The following is a 14168-nucleotide window of genomic DNA, read 5'->3' as shown; positions in this document are numbered from 1 at the left end:
TCTCGTCTTTCATCCATCGGTGGTTTAGCTCAACTTGTCCAGTTTTCCAGTCTATCTTGGGGTTTTCGAGCTTGAGCCAGGTATGGCCGAAGATGATGTCTTCCTTGCCGATGCTGGCGATGTAGGCTTTGACAGATTGGGGTTCTCTGCTTATCTTGTAAGATAAGAGAGCTCTTTGCGTAATAAGTGCTTCTTTGTTCAGAGTTCCATCCACGTTGAAGACGGGGATGGGTCGGGGAAGAGGTTTTGTCCGAAGTCGATGTTCTCGGACGAATCTCGGGCTGATGAAGATTCCTGTTGCGCCGCTATCGATGAAAGCGCGCGCCTCGACGTCTTTTCATTCCACAGTAATCGGAATGTGCAGAGCGCATTCATTTCGGACTACTAGAATTACACGGGACAGTGAAACGGATACGGGCAGTGGTTGCGTCGGCTCACCCTGCCCCTTCATAAATCCTCCATCGTAAGTTCTTCGTACAGCTCCCGCTTCTCGTCAGCGGAGAGTGCCTTGATTCTGGCACGGAAGTCGTCCTTCCCAGATCCTCCCTGGTTCGGCCTCCCACCCCCTTGTCGTGCAGCCGCTTTCTTGCGGCAATCCTTGGCGCTGTGGCCCTTGATGTGGCAGTAGAAGCACAGGTTCCCGTCCCTGTGGAGCTTCCGGTCGGCCTCATTGAGAACGGCTCCTAGTTCCCACTTCCTTCCTCCCGATGTGGGGGCAAAGGTTGCTGCGACTGCAGCGGCGTCAATATCCATTGGCTTGCCGTAGTCCCTGGTGTCTGTGATGGTGAGGGCCCCTTGTTCGGCGGCGTCGGCGTTTCGGACTTCGTCGTACCAGGCTTTCATGGTGTTGGGTCGATCCCTAGCGACCCTTGTTGCGAGAGCAAAATACAGCTCCTTCGGGAGTCCTTTGATGAAGTTGGCGTGGAGAGTGTGGTAGTCGTTCTCGGTGAGTCCAAATGAAGAACAAAGGCCACTTGGCCACAGGAACAATGCAACAAAAGAAGTGTGGCCGGAGCTCTGTTCCGGTCCGAATGCTCCGCAACTGATACAACCATGTGGTCACATGGTGTGGTGGCTCCCGCCACCAGGGGATCGTCCTAGGCCGACCAGGGGACTGTGGCAGAGCACATTGTGACACTTTCAATGCTAGCTGCTCGAAGCGGGTGACGTAGTTTCCAAGGGAGAGCACTGTTTTCTTGTTCTTCTGTCATTCGGGCAGCTTCATCAGGATTTGGTGTGCCTTGATTCGCGTTCCGTGCTCAGGAAATGCTTCCTCAAGGGCGGTGGCGAAGGCTGCCCAATCGGGATACACCTGGACTCCCCCTGCTGACTTCTCGTAGTATGCATCCACCCACGTCTTTCCTAGGTCCTTCCTCATCAATGCTACCGTGAAGGCGATCTTTGCTTCATCGCTAAGTCTGGTGTTGTTGGTGGCGACGAAGTAGGAAAGGACGCATTGAAGGAAGTGTCTAAGATCCTCTGCCTTTCCGCTGAAGGGTTCCGGAGCGGGGATGTCGAGGCGGAGGGGTCGATTGGCGGTTGATTGTTGAAGTCGGTATGTATCGAGAGCAGCCGCGATGCGCTGATCGATGTCTGCTTGAGTAAATGTCGTCATCGGAGGTTCAACCGGTGCGTTGGTTGGTGTGAATGAAACAGGTGGTGGTTTGGTTTCTGGAGCCTCGATGGGAACGTACTGAACATCCGGGAGTTCGAACGATTGTTCGTTAACAGGTGACTGTAGGTTTTCTGTTGTTTGTGCTGGTTCGACGTTGATTCGTAGGGTGGCGAATACGTCTTCTGGGTGAGTGGGAGGGTGTCTCTGGTAATAGCTGACAAGCTGTTGATGGGCGACGATCTGCGGGTTGGAACCTTCTGCACGAACCCAGGAGCCGCCTCGAGGATAGATGGGAGTCCTTCTTGTGGAGGTGACGAAGCAACGGTCAGCTCGGTCGTACTGGAGAAGGGGAGATCCTGCGAGGGCTGGTAGTCCCAAGGGAACCGGGTTTACTGCGTTGTTCGACGTGATGGTGGATGAGTTGTTCGACTAGGTAAAACTAGGAACGTAGCTTAGAAAGTTCGACCTTTTGATACAACGGCCTATACTCCTATATTGATGCCTGACTCGTAGACGACGAGCGAGGGCTTATGGACAGTGCGTCGTCCTGAAGATCGAGCGAGGAAGTCGAGAATGACCACTACTCCAAGCGAAGAGGAGCAGAGACTTGAATGAATAACCAGGTCGAACTTAGGGTTCGACTGACTAATGGTACAGCTACTTATACAAGTACCGACTGCGCATGGACCATCGTGTCTATGTGGTCGTGTTAGTGAAGAAAGAAACGTAGTGGTACGATACCAGGCATGAAGTGCGCACGGACCCCATTATGTAAGCTACATAATGTTCAACCTGCGGGTGAGCGCTAAGACAGGCGCCAGTATGGGTGCTAGTAATACAAGGAATAGAACGGAAAGATAAATGTTTCACCTGTGAAGTTGGCTGACAACAAGGTTGTCTATTCTGCTGGTGTGGGGTTGGTCGTCTTCAGGCCTAGGGTGAAGGGAGTGTTTGTGCGGTCTGTGGAGTTCTCAAGGGTGCTGCATGTGCCTGATCTGCGAAGCAATCTCCTGTCCTGTCTTCATCTTGCACGCAATAAAGGGTTTACTATCACCATTTCGTCCGATGCCATGGCCTTCTACCAGTCTGGCACACTGCGCTTCGTCGCACCAATTGACCCTAACAATGCTGCCTACCTTGATGGCGAAGTTGAGCCCCTTGTTGAGGCCTCAGTATGCATTGCAGCCACTCTGCCACTCGACCTCAACCTCTGGCATCGTCGTCTTGCTCATAATAACTATGCAGACGTCCAGAAGCTTGCCAGAGATGAACTGGTCACTGGCCTAACCCTCAGCTCGAAGCAGCAGCCTGACCCTGTCTGTGAGCCATGCCTAGCAGGCAAAATGCGAGCAAACCCCTTTCCTCCTTCGTCTCATGTGTCCACCATGCCTCTGGAACTCATCCACAGCGACGTCCATGGCCCTCTGCCTGTCCGCACTCACTCTGGCTATCGCTACTGGATCACCTTCATTGATGACTACTCCAGATTCAGAGTCGTCATCCTGCTCAAGGCCAAAAGCGAAGCCTTTGCTGCGTTCAAGCGCTTCAAGGCCTATGCTGAGAACCAGCTGGGTGTGAAGATCAAGGCACTCCAGGACGACAAGGGAGGGGAGTACATGTCCAATGAGTTCATCGCATTCACAGACTCCTGCGGCATTGTGCGTCGCCACACTGTGCGCAACAGGCCACAGCAGAATGGGGTTGCAGAGCGAGCCAATGGTGTCATGTCTGACACAGCCACTGCGATGCTTGCAGAGTCCTCCCTGCCTCCGTCCTTCTGGGGCGAGGCTGTGGCTGCTATGGTCCATGTCTGGAATTGTCTCCCTACTGCAGTGCGCCCTGGCACCACCCCCTATGAGCTCTGGCACAAGGGCAAGCCCAGTGTGGCGCATTTGCGCGTCTGGGGCTGCACTGCTTATGTGCACATCCAGAAGGACCAGCACAAGGGTCTGTTGCCTCACATGCAGAAATGCGTGTTTATAGGCTACCCTGACGGCTACAAGGGCTGGAAGTTCTACTGCCCTGACACCAGGAAGGTGGTGATCTCAGAACGTGCCGAGTTTGATGAGCGGCTCTTCCCTGGCCTGAGGCGCACTCCTGCCTTGTTTTCCACTCCCATTGTCGACCCTCCGACCTCTGAGCCTGTCCCTCTCTTTGTACCTGCCCTGGATCAAGGGGGGGACGACGACTCTGTGCCTGCTGCCATTCCTGAGGCCCCTATTGCGCCAATTCCTGCAGCAGCACCTCCTCCAGTTGCTCCAGTGCCTGTCCAAGCTCCTGCGCCTCCTGCGCCACAAGCTGTTCAGCCACCTCCTGCACCACCTGTGCACCAACCCTCTCCTGAAGCGGACGAGCTCAATCTGCCCATTGCCATTCGCAGGGGAAGACGACATGCACCAGTCCCTGCAAAGCGCGAAGACTCTCCTGATCCCCTCGACCTGTTTGCTGAGGAGGCAGATTTCGTCGAAGTGCAGTTTGCTGGGCTTGCAGCTGGTGCTGATCCCCACAATTTTTGCGAGGCCATGCGCTCCCCTGATGCCAAATTGTGGCAGACAGCCTGCAACGACGAGATACTCTCCCTGATTGCAAACCACACCTGGGATGCAGTCCCTCTGCCTGCTGGAAAGAAGGCCATTGGATGTGGCTGGGTGTTCAAGGTGAAGCACAATGCTGACGGCTCAATTGAGCGGTACAAGGCTCGACTTGTGGCCAAGGGCTACTCACAGCGGCCTGGCTTCGACTACACCGAGGTTTTTGCACCCACTTCTCGCCCTGCTGCCCTACGCCTTGTCCTTGCCCTCACTGCCATTGAGGATCTGGAGCTGCACTCTGTCGACATCTCCTCCGCATTTTTGCAGGGTGACTTGGACGAGGAAATCTACATGCAGCAACCTGAAGGCTTTGCTCAAGGTCCCCCTGGCACAGTCCTGCGTCTAGGCTGTCCTATCTATGGCCTCAAGCAGGCTGGCCGCATGTGGAACAAGAAGCTGCACCAGGTGCTCTCCTCCATGGGCTTCAAGCGGCTCGAGTCTGACCGCAGTGTGTACATCTATCTGCGAGATGAAGTCCGCATCATCATCCCTGTGCATGTGGACGACCTCACTCTGGCCTCCACCTCGCGTGCTGCCATCGACAAGACAGTTGAGGAGCTCTCTCAGCACTTCAAGCTGCGCAACCTTGGCCCCACCACATTCCTGCTGGGCATTGAGATCACCAGGGATCGCAAGAAGCGCACCATGTTCCTGTCACAGCGGCAGTACATCCTGGACATGCTTGAACGCTATGGCCTCACCAGTTGCAAAGCGGTGTTGACTCCAATGGAGCCTGGCCTTTGCCTTTCCAAGCAGCAAGCCTGTCAGAATGATGAGGACCGCGCCTTCATGCAGGACAAGCCCTACCTCAATGCAGTCGGCTCCCTCATGTATCTGGCCATCACCACTCGCCCTGACATCCAGTATGCGGTCTCCTGCCTTGCTCGCTTCAACTCCTGTCCTGGACCTGCCCATTGGGCCGCAGTCAAGCACCTCTTTCGCTATCTGCAGGGCACCAAGGACCACAAGCTCGTCTACAGGCCTGATGACCTGGGTGCACCCTTTGTGACCTTCACAGACTCTGCCCATGGTGACTGTCCGGACTCTGGACATTCCACCAGTGGCTACTTGGTCAAGGTTGGCTCAGGAGCGATCAGCTGGTCCAGCAAGCTCCAATCCATTGTTGCACTTTCGACTACAGAGGCTGAGTATGTTGCTGCAGTGGATGCAGGCAAGGAAATACTCTGGATGCGCAATCTCATGGCCGAGTTTGGCTACACTGTGGATGCTCCCTCGCCCCTGCAAATGGACAACCAGTCAAGCATCAATGTGTCCAAGAATCCTGAGCACCATGGCCGCATGAAGCACCTCGACCTGCGCACTTTCTGGCTCAGAGACACTGTGGAGACTGGGCGTATCAAGCCCTCGTACATCCCCACTGCAGACATGCTTGCAGACTGTCTCACCAAGCCATTGCCTGCACCCAAGGTCGCATTCTGTTGCACTGGGATGGGTATTGAGGTGTCCTAGTCTCCCTGTGGGACTTGGCAGATCAGGGGGGTGTCACAATGTGCTCTGCCACAGTGCCCTGGTCGGCCTAGGACGATCCCCCGGTGGCGGGAGCCACCACACCATGTGACCACATGGTTGTATCAATTGCAGAGCAATCGGACAAGAGCACAGCTCCGGCCACACTTCTTTTGTTGCATTGTTCCTGTGGCCAAGTGGCCTTTGTTCTTCATTTGGACTCTATTGTTCTTTCTCCTATTGTTCTGCCATGGGAATGCTTTCCCTTGCTCATGTATATAAAGAGCTCTGTAGCGACCCTTTAATCCATACTTCTGTGACCCACTTCGACTTCAGCCCCACTTGTGGCATTCAGTCCTTCAGTGCTAGTCCTGTGCAACTGCCCCCTGCGTCGCCTTTTGATAGCCTTTACCCACTTGCTGACTGATGCTCAGCAATGGCTACAGAGCGTGTCATATGAATGGCCTTCATAGACTGCTGAGTGGAGATTTCTGAAATGGTGTCAGTTGGGAGTAAAACAAATCAAATGGGATAAACTCACCTGCAGCATTGATTTTGCGCACTTTGACAGGCCTAGAGAATGAACCATCAAGCTGAGCAGCAGCACGCTTGGCAGCAGCAGCACCTGAGACCACTAGTCACACAAAAGAAAAAAAAGAAAAAAAAGAAAAGCACTACTTTTGGACTTTGCATCTGCACAGAAATATTAGCAATAAAAATGAAATAAAAGCATGAGACTTACAAGGACACCCAAGAGTGCGAACAGGAGCATCAGCAGTAGGCTCAGGCTCAGGGTTAGCATTCCTAGCAATGCTAGCAATGAACTTGGCCTGGGTACACTTCTAAACTTCAAACAGCTCAAGCACATCAGCTCCAGTGGTCTGCAGAACCTCTGAATAGGCTGTAGAACCAGGACCTAAGTTCCAGCCATCATTGAGAGCAAATACCTCATCACCAATGGTGATAGAAAAGGCACTGAGGAACTTCTGCAGATCCAGCTGAGGGCGCAGCACAGGATCAAGCTGGTTAAGCATATGAAAGTTCTGCTGCACCATAGCACGCACAAACCAGGAGAAATAGGCCTTAGGATCAGTGAGGGAAAGCCCATCAGCAGCCCAGTTGCCATGGTTGGTAGCTGCAATACCAGCCATCCTAAAACAAAACAATGAGCAAAAGAAACCAAAGAAAAACAAATACACACTCAGGGTTGATGTGCTCAGGTGTGAGCCTTATCAACTCATGATCTGGACCAGCTGCCATCCCCAGGCGGTCTGTGCCCTCAAGCTTACCCACAGGAGGGTAGCATACAAAGGCAAGACACACAGAAGAAGGAGAGGGGGTGGCAGAGGTAGGAGGAGAGCCTACATGCCAGCGCAGACCACTGAAGACAGCAAGTGCGAGGCTATCCTGCTTCACAAAGAAGCCCAGCTCCATCAGAACAAAGACTCCAGCCTGATCACCATCCTCAAGGTCAGGATGATTGATCATGCATGTGAGCCCTGCCTGAGAGTCGTTGTGGTCAGTGTGAACACTGCCAAATTGACCCAAGTCCTGCTAGAAGGACTGTACTGCAAAGCGCAGAGTCAGTTGGATGCAGGTATGAAAAGGAAGATAGAGAACTCACAGGCATCATCATCCAGCTTCTTAGTGCTGGAGATGTTTATTTGTACAGTGGGAAATGCATAGTTGACTATACCACTAGCGTCATCACAGCCAATAGGCTGGACATTGTGCACCTCAGCATTATGCTTCAGGTTCAGGGCCATGTCAGGAGTACCCCACTTCAGAAACTTGATGCCCATCTTGATAGAAGCCTGAGAATATAGCACAAGTCAGTAGGAAATTTAAAACAAAACAAAAAAAAGTCAAAACACACCTAAAGTGCACGCTTGTGCAGTTTGTGATGCCAAGTGAGGCCATCTAAGAAGATTTTGGCACCCTTTGCAGGGTTAGCCACCTTACACTGGATCTGATGGGTGGTACCAAGGGTGTAGCTACGCTTGGAACCTGTCACAGGAGTGGTAAGGTCACTACGCTCCCACTGGACACCACCTGTCCAAGTGTTGTCCCCCTGCTGAACAGCAGGACTGGCTGTCCTGTCCTCCTTAGGGCCAAGGAGGTCATCTCTAGCCTGGGTGAGCTGAGAGATGAATTCAGGATCAATTGCAGGTCCAAGGAATATAATTCGCATTTCTTGCGGAATTAAGTCGGAATTGATTGACTCACATGGGGACACTGTAGGCCTGGAGGACATCATCCATGGGGTCATGGGGACCATGCATGTCTCTGGAGAAGAGAAAGTCCCCAGCCTCCAAGCAGAGGCCACCTAAGAGAATATAATTAGGGGATTTTTGCGAAATAAAAGGGAAAAGAATTGAAATTGACTCACCAGCAGCAAGCAACTGGTCAGGAGAATGACCTAGGATGGTAGCATCCTTGGCAGCATTGAAGAGCTTGGTCATAGCCTTGGGAGAAGTGTCCTCAAGAGCTACATAGACCTTGCCCATGCCCACCAAATGGGCCACTTTGGGGTGATTGACAACTTCTAGCACATATGGCCAGAAGTCATGCTCCAGAGCCCTGGGTAAAGGTGTTTCTACATGTAGGAATGAATACACAAGTGCTACAGAGAGAGGGGACAACAGGAAGAAATCAAAAAGAGGAAATACTGACCTTTGTATGCCATTTTATGCACTGTAATTGAAATTGCACAAAGTTAGTGGGCAGAAATAAAAATAGAAAAATAGAATGAAGCATCACCTGTGGGAAGGGTTTGCAAGAATTTCTAGGAATTTCTAGCAGAGGGGGAATGCCTGAAAAAAAGATCAGATAGTGGCAAAGGCCCCTATAATGCCAGATACTTACTTTAAAGGCTATATGAAAGGAAAGGAATGAGTATATAACATCAGATATGAATAGAATACATGTACTTACCCTTGGGAACAAGTTGGGAAAGTGTGGGAAGGCAGGGAGATTGAGAGGAGGCAGGAGAGATGAAGTCAAGGGCCAAAGGGGGCAAAAGATCGCACCAGCTGTGGCTGAGCGATCAGCAGAGTTCAAAAAACCTGTCAATGGTTCTCAAGCATCAAGAACCATCAACAGGTTTTTTGAACTCTGAGTGGGCAGCCGGAATACCGGGTTTTGGGGTCCGCCCGGCATTCTGCAGCTGTGCCACTCGGGGTCGTGTGGTTGGCTGTGTGGCCTCTCCCACACCACTTTCTGCTGCCACCCCCCCCCCCCTCCTCTCTGCTCTGCCGTGTCCACGCCCATGTCCTGCCGCCACTGCCACCTCAACGCATGCACCGCGAAGACAACAGCCTGCCTGCCAAGACTGGGGCCAACAGCAGCAACCAGAGGGAGAGCAACAGGCAGTCAGGGCCCAGGTAAGCCCCCCCCAGCCATGCACCCCTCCGCCCCCTGCTGACGATGGCGCTATGGGCCGCCCTCCTGTGCCATTGCAGACGAGATGAGAACGGCGTGTCCCAAATGCGCCACTGCCATCGTCTCCAGCCCGCCCACAGGAGGGCGGGTGTGTGCGCTCAACCCGCGCCCATCTGCTCGCCTTGCCCCACTGCCCCTGCCCCTCGATGCTGCCCCGCATCATGAACTGGGCCCCCAGGTGACCCAGCCTGTGACGACGTGGGGCGAATGTGCCACCACCGCCATCTCCACCCAAGGGGCGCGGGCATGCTCAGATCGCCCACACCTGCCTGCTTGCTTCGCCCTGCTGCCCCTACCCCTCAATGCTGCTGCATCCCTACGCATGGGCCCCTGGGAGACTGTGCACCCCCAAAAGCAGGCTGCACACCTCCCTGTTGTGCTCCTCAAAGTGTCCGTCACTGGATGGGTACTTATGGGTACACAGTGGGGTTCAATTTGCAAACCCCGTCACTATGTACAGAATGGGTATGCCCTGACTCCCCAAGCCTGTGGGATTCAGTGCGTACATGTTTCATGTCAATCAGCCAAGGTTTGCTCCCACCAGCTTCAAAACTGAGAAAACCGAGAGGTGGGCGCTTACTGTTTCAGTGTACCTAATTGATACCAGTCTTCCGGGGCGCCTAATTGTACTGAGTGCCTAAGTGCGCAGTGAGCACCAATGACTTAGAAGTTTGGCTATTGGTAGTGATATGCCTGTAATTACAATAGCATTTGCTTATGAATAATATAATACTTTCTTATCAGCAATGCAAGGAGTTTCTTACCAACATTAGAGCACTTTCTTACCACCATTAGAGTAGTTTCTTACCAACATTATAGTAGTTTCTTACTATCATTGGAGTAGTTTCTTATCAACATTAGAGCACTTACTTACCACAATAAGAGTGGCTACATATGGTCATTAGTATCATTTAATCAAAGCATGTGTTTGTAGTTAATGCCCCCCATTTGTTTGTTTGTTACAATAAAATCAATAATATACCTTCTGACAATCAGTGTTATATTTGTTACTACAGCATGTAAAAGCTTTTCAGAGAGACAAAACCTTTTTCTAGTCAATAAACCCTTTATGCACAGAATGACTGTAGTTTCTTTTTGATAGCTGTTGAATAAAATAATACTTGGTGTAGTATGTATTATAGTCATGGACTGAAAATGTGTTATGAGACTCATGATAATAAGTATTTAATAACATCATTTGACTTTCGTTGTTAGCATGTATTAAAGTTTCACCTTATGTAGTTGCAATTCAACTTGCTTTATATGCTGTGGTCAACTTTTTATATTGTGTTTGGAGGCTTATATCACCGATCAAGTGTGCAAGTATAAACCTTATCATGAACAAAGAACAATCCTTTGTAATTTTGATGTTTATCATATCACAACATTATATATTCAGAGTGTTCTTATAACTCTTAAACAACATTCCTTTGTAGATATCAAAGATTTTCAAACTGCATAAAGCAAATCATGGAACAGTTAGCTAAGAGTGCTCATTACTAACTGGAATATAAGATAATGTATAAAGTGACTATCATACATAACAGCACTGGTAGTCAAGGCCAATTGCTAGGATGTCATGCAAACAGTTTGATCTTATATATTGGGAATGTAACATGCAGGCAACACATCAAAGTGTATTTGAAACATTGCCCAGATGCCAATATAACAACAAAAAATCATTCAAAACATGAGCATACTTCAATGAATAACAAATCCTATATATATACTATGTTTAAACTACAAAGATTATAAGGTTGTGTAAGCACCTGCATAATTGAGCTCAACATCAAGCATTACAGACGCCCATTGAGTGCCCACCCCAGAGCACCTTCCTTATTGAGCTCAACATCAAGCATTACAAGTGCCCACCAGCAGCCCACAGACCATTTGTTTACATGTGTTAACACAAGTCATGTGATGGTAGTAAGTATGATTTCAAACTCAGATAGCTTGTGTCAGCCACAGCATACAATCACTGCTTATCAGTGTTTGAATACTGTGGGAACAACCTTCCTCATTGAGCTCAACACCAAGTGTTACATGGAATTCTGATATAAGAATGATTCTTTGTAACTCAGAAATTGTAATTGTTCTGCCATGGGAATGCTTCCCCCTACTCATGTATATAAAGAGCTGCTGTAGCAACCTGTAATATGACTTCTGCGACCCTCATTGTGGCATTCAGTTCCTTAGTGCTAGTCTAGTGTAACTGCTTCCTGTGTCACCTTTTGAAAATAACCTTGCCACAGGCTGGTCTTAAATTGGTTTTTATGTGGTATAAGCATCTTTCAGTGACCAATAGAGCAGACACTTATGCTCATCTGAATACAGTAAACATTCTAAATCCTAATGGTCATTGAAACAAATTTTAATAGTCATTGAACTGGTTTTAATAGTGATTATAGTGACTTTGTAACATCATTGGGATACATTACCATAATCATTAGAGCTGGTTAGTATGACTGATACAATACATTCTAATGGTCCTACTAGAACATAAGCATATCTCACCCAACACTTGCATTGTTCATCGCAGTGACAGTTCTGGCCTCATTCCTTGTGGCTGGTGCATTGGTGGACAAGGTGGTGAGTGCGGTCATCTTGGTTTTACTTGTCATGGCCAGCACTGGTTTTTCCTCATTGGACAAGATGTGGATGATGGAAGGGGTTCAGGTGGTAGTGGACTTGCCTTTGCTTGTTGTCAGCACAGGGTCTTCCTCATCAGACAAGACAACAATGGTGTTGGTGGGCATTGGTTGTTTGTTGTTAGTTAAAGTGTCCATTGTGTTGTCCAGCTTGGGCTTAGCTCCTCAATTCTTGAACACTTTATTGCCATCATTGTTGGGATTTTGAGGCATAGATGGATAAAAGGCCTTTTACACTCCAGTTAAGTCTTTTGACATATCATGGTTAAGAGGTGACTGGGCAAGGAGGGGTGAGGAGCTGTTCAGACAGGGCAGCAATTATCCATAAAGGACTTACATTATAATGTTTATGTGAACAAAGGCAAAAGATGCCTCCAAGCTAAGGGGCAGTAGGTCACAGGTGGAAGCAAAGCATTGGCTAGCACCCAGTGCAATGACTGGGCACACCCTAGGCATCCCTAGCTGTGTATGTAAGGGTATCAGTAATATCCCACTGACAACATATTAAGAAATTGCGACTCACCCTTTGAATGTGTGACTTGATACAATGATTAACAATTTTGACAAACCTCAAGTATTCTTGCACAATCTCTTGTGGTCATTAGAGTAAGTTGCTATGATGTTCAGAGTACTTTGTTACCATGTTGCCATGATGTTTAGAGTACTTTGTTATCATGTTGCCATGACTTGATAAGGTCATTGAATCCTTTTATTATACACATTCAAGCGGGTTATTACAACTAATACAATAGCTTCTTATGATAATGATAATAATACATTCTTATGATGATTAGAGTGGGTTTATATAACCAATACAATTACTTCCAATGGTCAATACAGAAACATGTGTGGGGTTATGAAAGTGGATTGTTATGATGATTATAGTATGTGCTTATAGCAATTAGAGAGAGAGTTGTTATGATAATAACAGTAGGCTATTACAATGGTTACATTACTTCCTAGTATGATTTCTTATGGTTGTTGGAATGGGTCATATAGTCAATTGAGCAAATTCTAATAATCACTAGGTTTAAGCAGGCCACTGCTACGCATGGCAGGGCAATTCCTAAGGTTTTAAGTATAACTACATGTAATCATAGTTTTGTTTAAAAACAGTGATACAATATCAGTTGATCAGTTTTCAGAAACAAATGCTCCAATGCAAGGAAACTTGTGATCTTTATTAGGGCTGGCAAAGGCCATTCAAAGGAGAGTATCATTTAAATGATACTTATATATATATATATATATATTTAGTCTGCATATGTCAAGTACTTGAACATTGTACATAAAAGATTGACTGATTGTCAAGAAATGTTATATCATAAGTCAAGCCCTACATTACTATGTAATGAGCCTCCAATGCACCTTTATAATAAGCTTGAACATTCCTTGAAATTGAATAAAGGCAGTGTATATAGCAAAGACAATGATTAGCAACAAAGCGCAAATGATGAAATTGCCAATAAAACCCAAAGAAGTGTTGAAGATCAGGCACAGCTGATGGGTGTTTAGTAGCAATCAAGTATTGCTGCAGGAAGAGTTCAAAGGCATCACATAACAAAGCAATTTCCTTCCTAACTTCTGCTGAAACATCCAACATTGAATACCAAGTTTGCTGCTGAAATACTTTGAGTGCAGTGTGTACCTTGGCCAGGTCAACTGCATTGAAGGACTGTGGTAGTGCATCATTAATGTGTGACTCCACTGGGCATTGCACAGATTTTTCTGTGAGCTTGGAAGTATCTGAAAACACTATATCAGAACAAAACATTAAATATATACATGGACAAGAGATTGCCTACTGTGCAACAGCATGAGGAATATAAATGAATCTACACTGATGGTTAGCTATAAGGTTGTTTCTAACACACTACTAAGTCATACCTAGAAGACACTTTTCAATATGATTATGCACAATCAAGTTGATCTGCCATGTCATCCACCAGACAATTATAGACACTGTTTATCATGGGTTTATCATAGCAGCTTTTGTGCTATCCAAATGTCATGCACCAAAGCAGTTTGGCACAGGTATATAATAAACATTCACTTAATTGAACTACAAAGCAGATATCAACAAAATCACTTCATTTTACAACACATTAATTTATTTTCCCTCATAATGCACTATTTGATTCTTAAGAATCAGTAGGAATGTTTTGAGGAAATATTTTCATACAGATTTGAAACCCATAAGAACTAGAACCACTGAGCTTCCACTTTATCAAACCGCTGGTAAATACAAGTCAGCCATGCATCGAGATGTTTTTGCTCATGTTCCCAAATATTCAACCGGCTGGAGGATTCCAGCAACATACGGAATTGTCCATTGTCTTGGACTATGTTGACGTAGTCATCATTCACACTGAAATGCCCACAAAATCAGCATACAAATAAAGAATT

At 48.0% G+C, this 14168-nt stretch overlaps 4 protein-coding genes across 4 annotated transcripts; 1 reads left to right on the top strand and 3 right to left on the bottom strand.

Moving 5' to 3' along the window:
• Positions 1-447: 447 nt before the first annotated feature.
• Positions 448-1207, bottom strand: POSPLADRAFT_1141529 (hypothetical protein; the record flags this gene model as incomplete). The annotated part of the gene is made up of 2 exons (XM_024485313.1): positions 448-973; positions 1137-1207. Coding segments are annotated over 2 exons (597 nt in total), but the record flags the coding sequence as incomplete, so codon positions are not given.
• POSPLADRAFT_1056256 (hypothetical protein) lies at positions 1208-2306 on the bottom strand (the record flags this gene model as incomplete). Its single annotated transcript, XM_024480752.1, has 2 exons — positions 1208-2044; positions 2289-2306. 2 exons carry the CDS (start codon positions 2304-2306, stop codon positions 1208-1210), a joined length of 855 nt encoding a protein of 284 aa, XP_024339682.1.
• Positions 2307-6081: 3775 nt separating this feature from the next.
• Positions 6082-8359, bottom strand: POSPLADRAFT_1046272 (hypothetical protein; the record flags this gene model as incomplete). Its single annotated transcript, XM_024478985.1, has 11 exons — positions 6082-6164; positions 6215-6298; positions 6416-6503; positions 6621-6825; positions 6875-6957; positions 6997-7172; positions 7298-7487; positions 7631-7799; positions 7900-7999; positions 8063-8269; positions 8347-8359. 11 exons carry the CDS (start codon positions 8357-8359, stop codon positions 6082-6084), a joined length of 1398 nt encoding a protein of 465 aa, XP_024339681.1.
• A 611-nt stretch (positions 8360-8970) lies between these two features.
• On the top strand, positions 8971-9755 carry POSPLADRAFT_1046271 (hypothetical protein; the record flags this gene model as incomplete). Its single annotated transcript, XM_024478984.1, has 4 exons — positions 8971-9056; positions 9184-9202; positions 9293-9579; positions 9722-9755. The coding sequence occupies 4 exons, from the start codon at positions 8971-8973 to the stop codon at positions 9753-9755; spliced, it is 426 nt and encodes a 141-aa protein (XP_024339680.1).
• Between the last annotated feature and the right edge of the window lie 4413 nt (positions 9756-14168).

This window comes from Postia placenta (genome assembly GCF_002117355.1).
Source record: "Postia placenta MAD-698-R-SB12 unplaced genomic scaffold POSPLAscaffold_6, whole genome shotgun sequence".
Taxonomy (NCBI): domain Eukaryota; kingdom Fungi; phylum Basidiomycota; class Agaricomycetes; order Polyporales; family Adustoporiaceae; genus Rhodonia; species Rhodonia placenta.
Note: the sequence above shows the minus strand (reverse complement) of the source record. Positions and strands in the feature narration are given on the sequence as shown.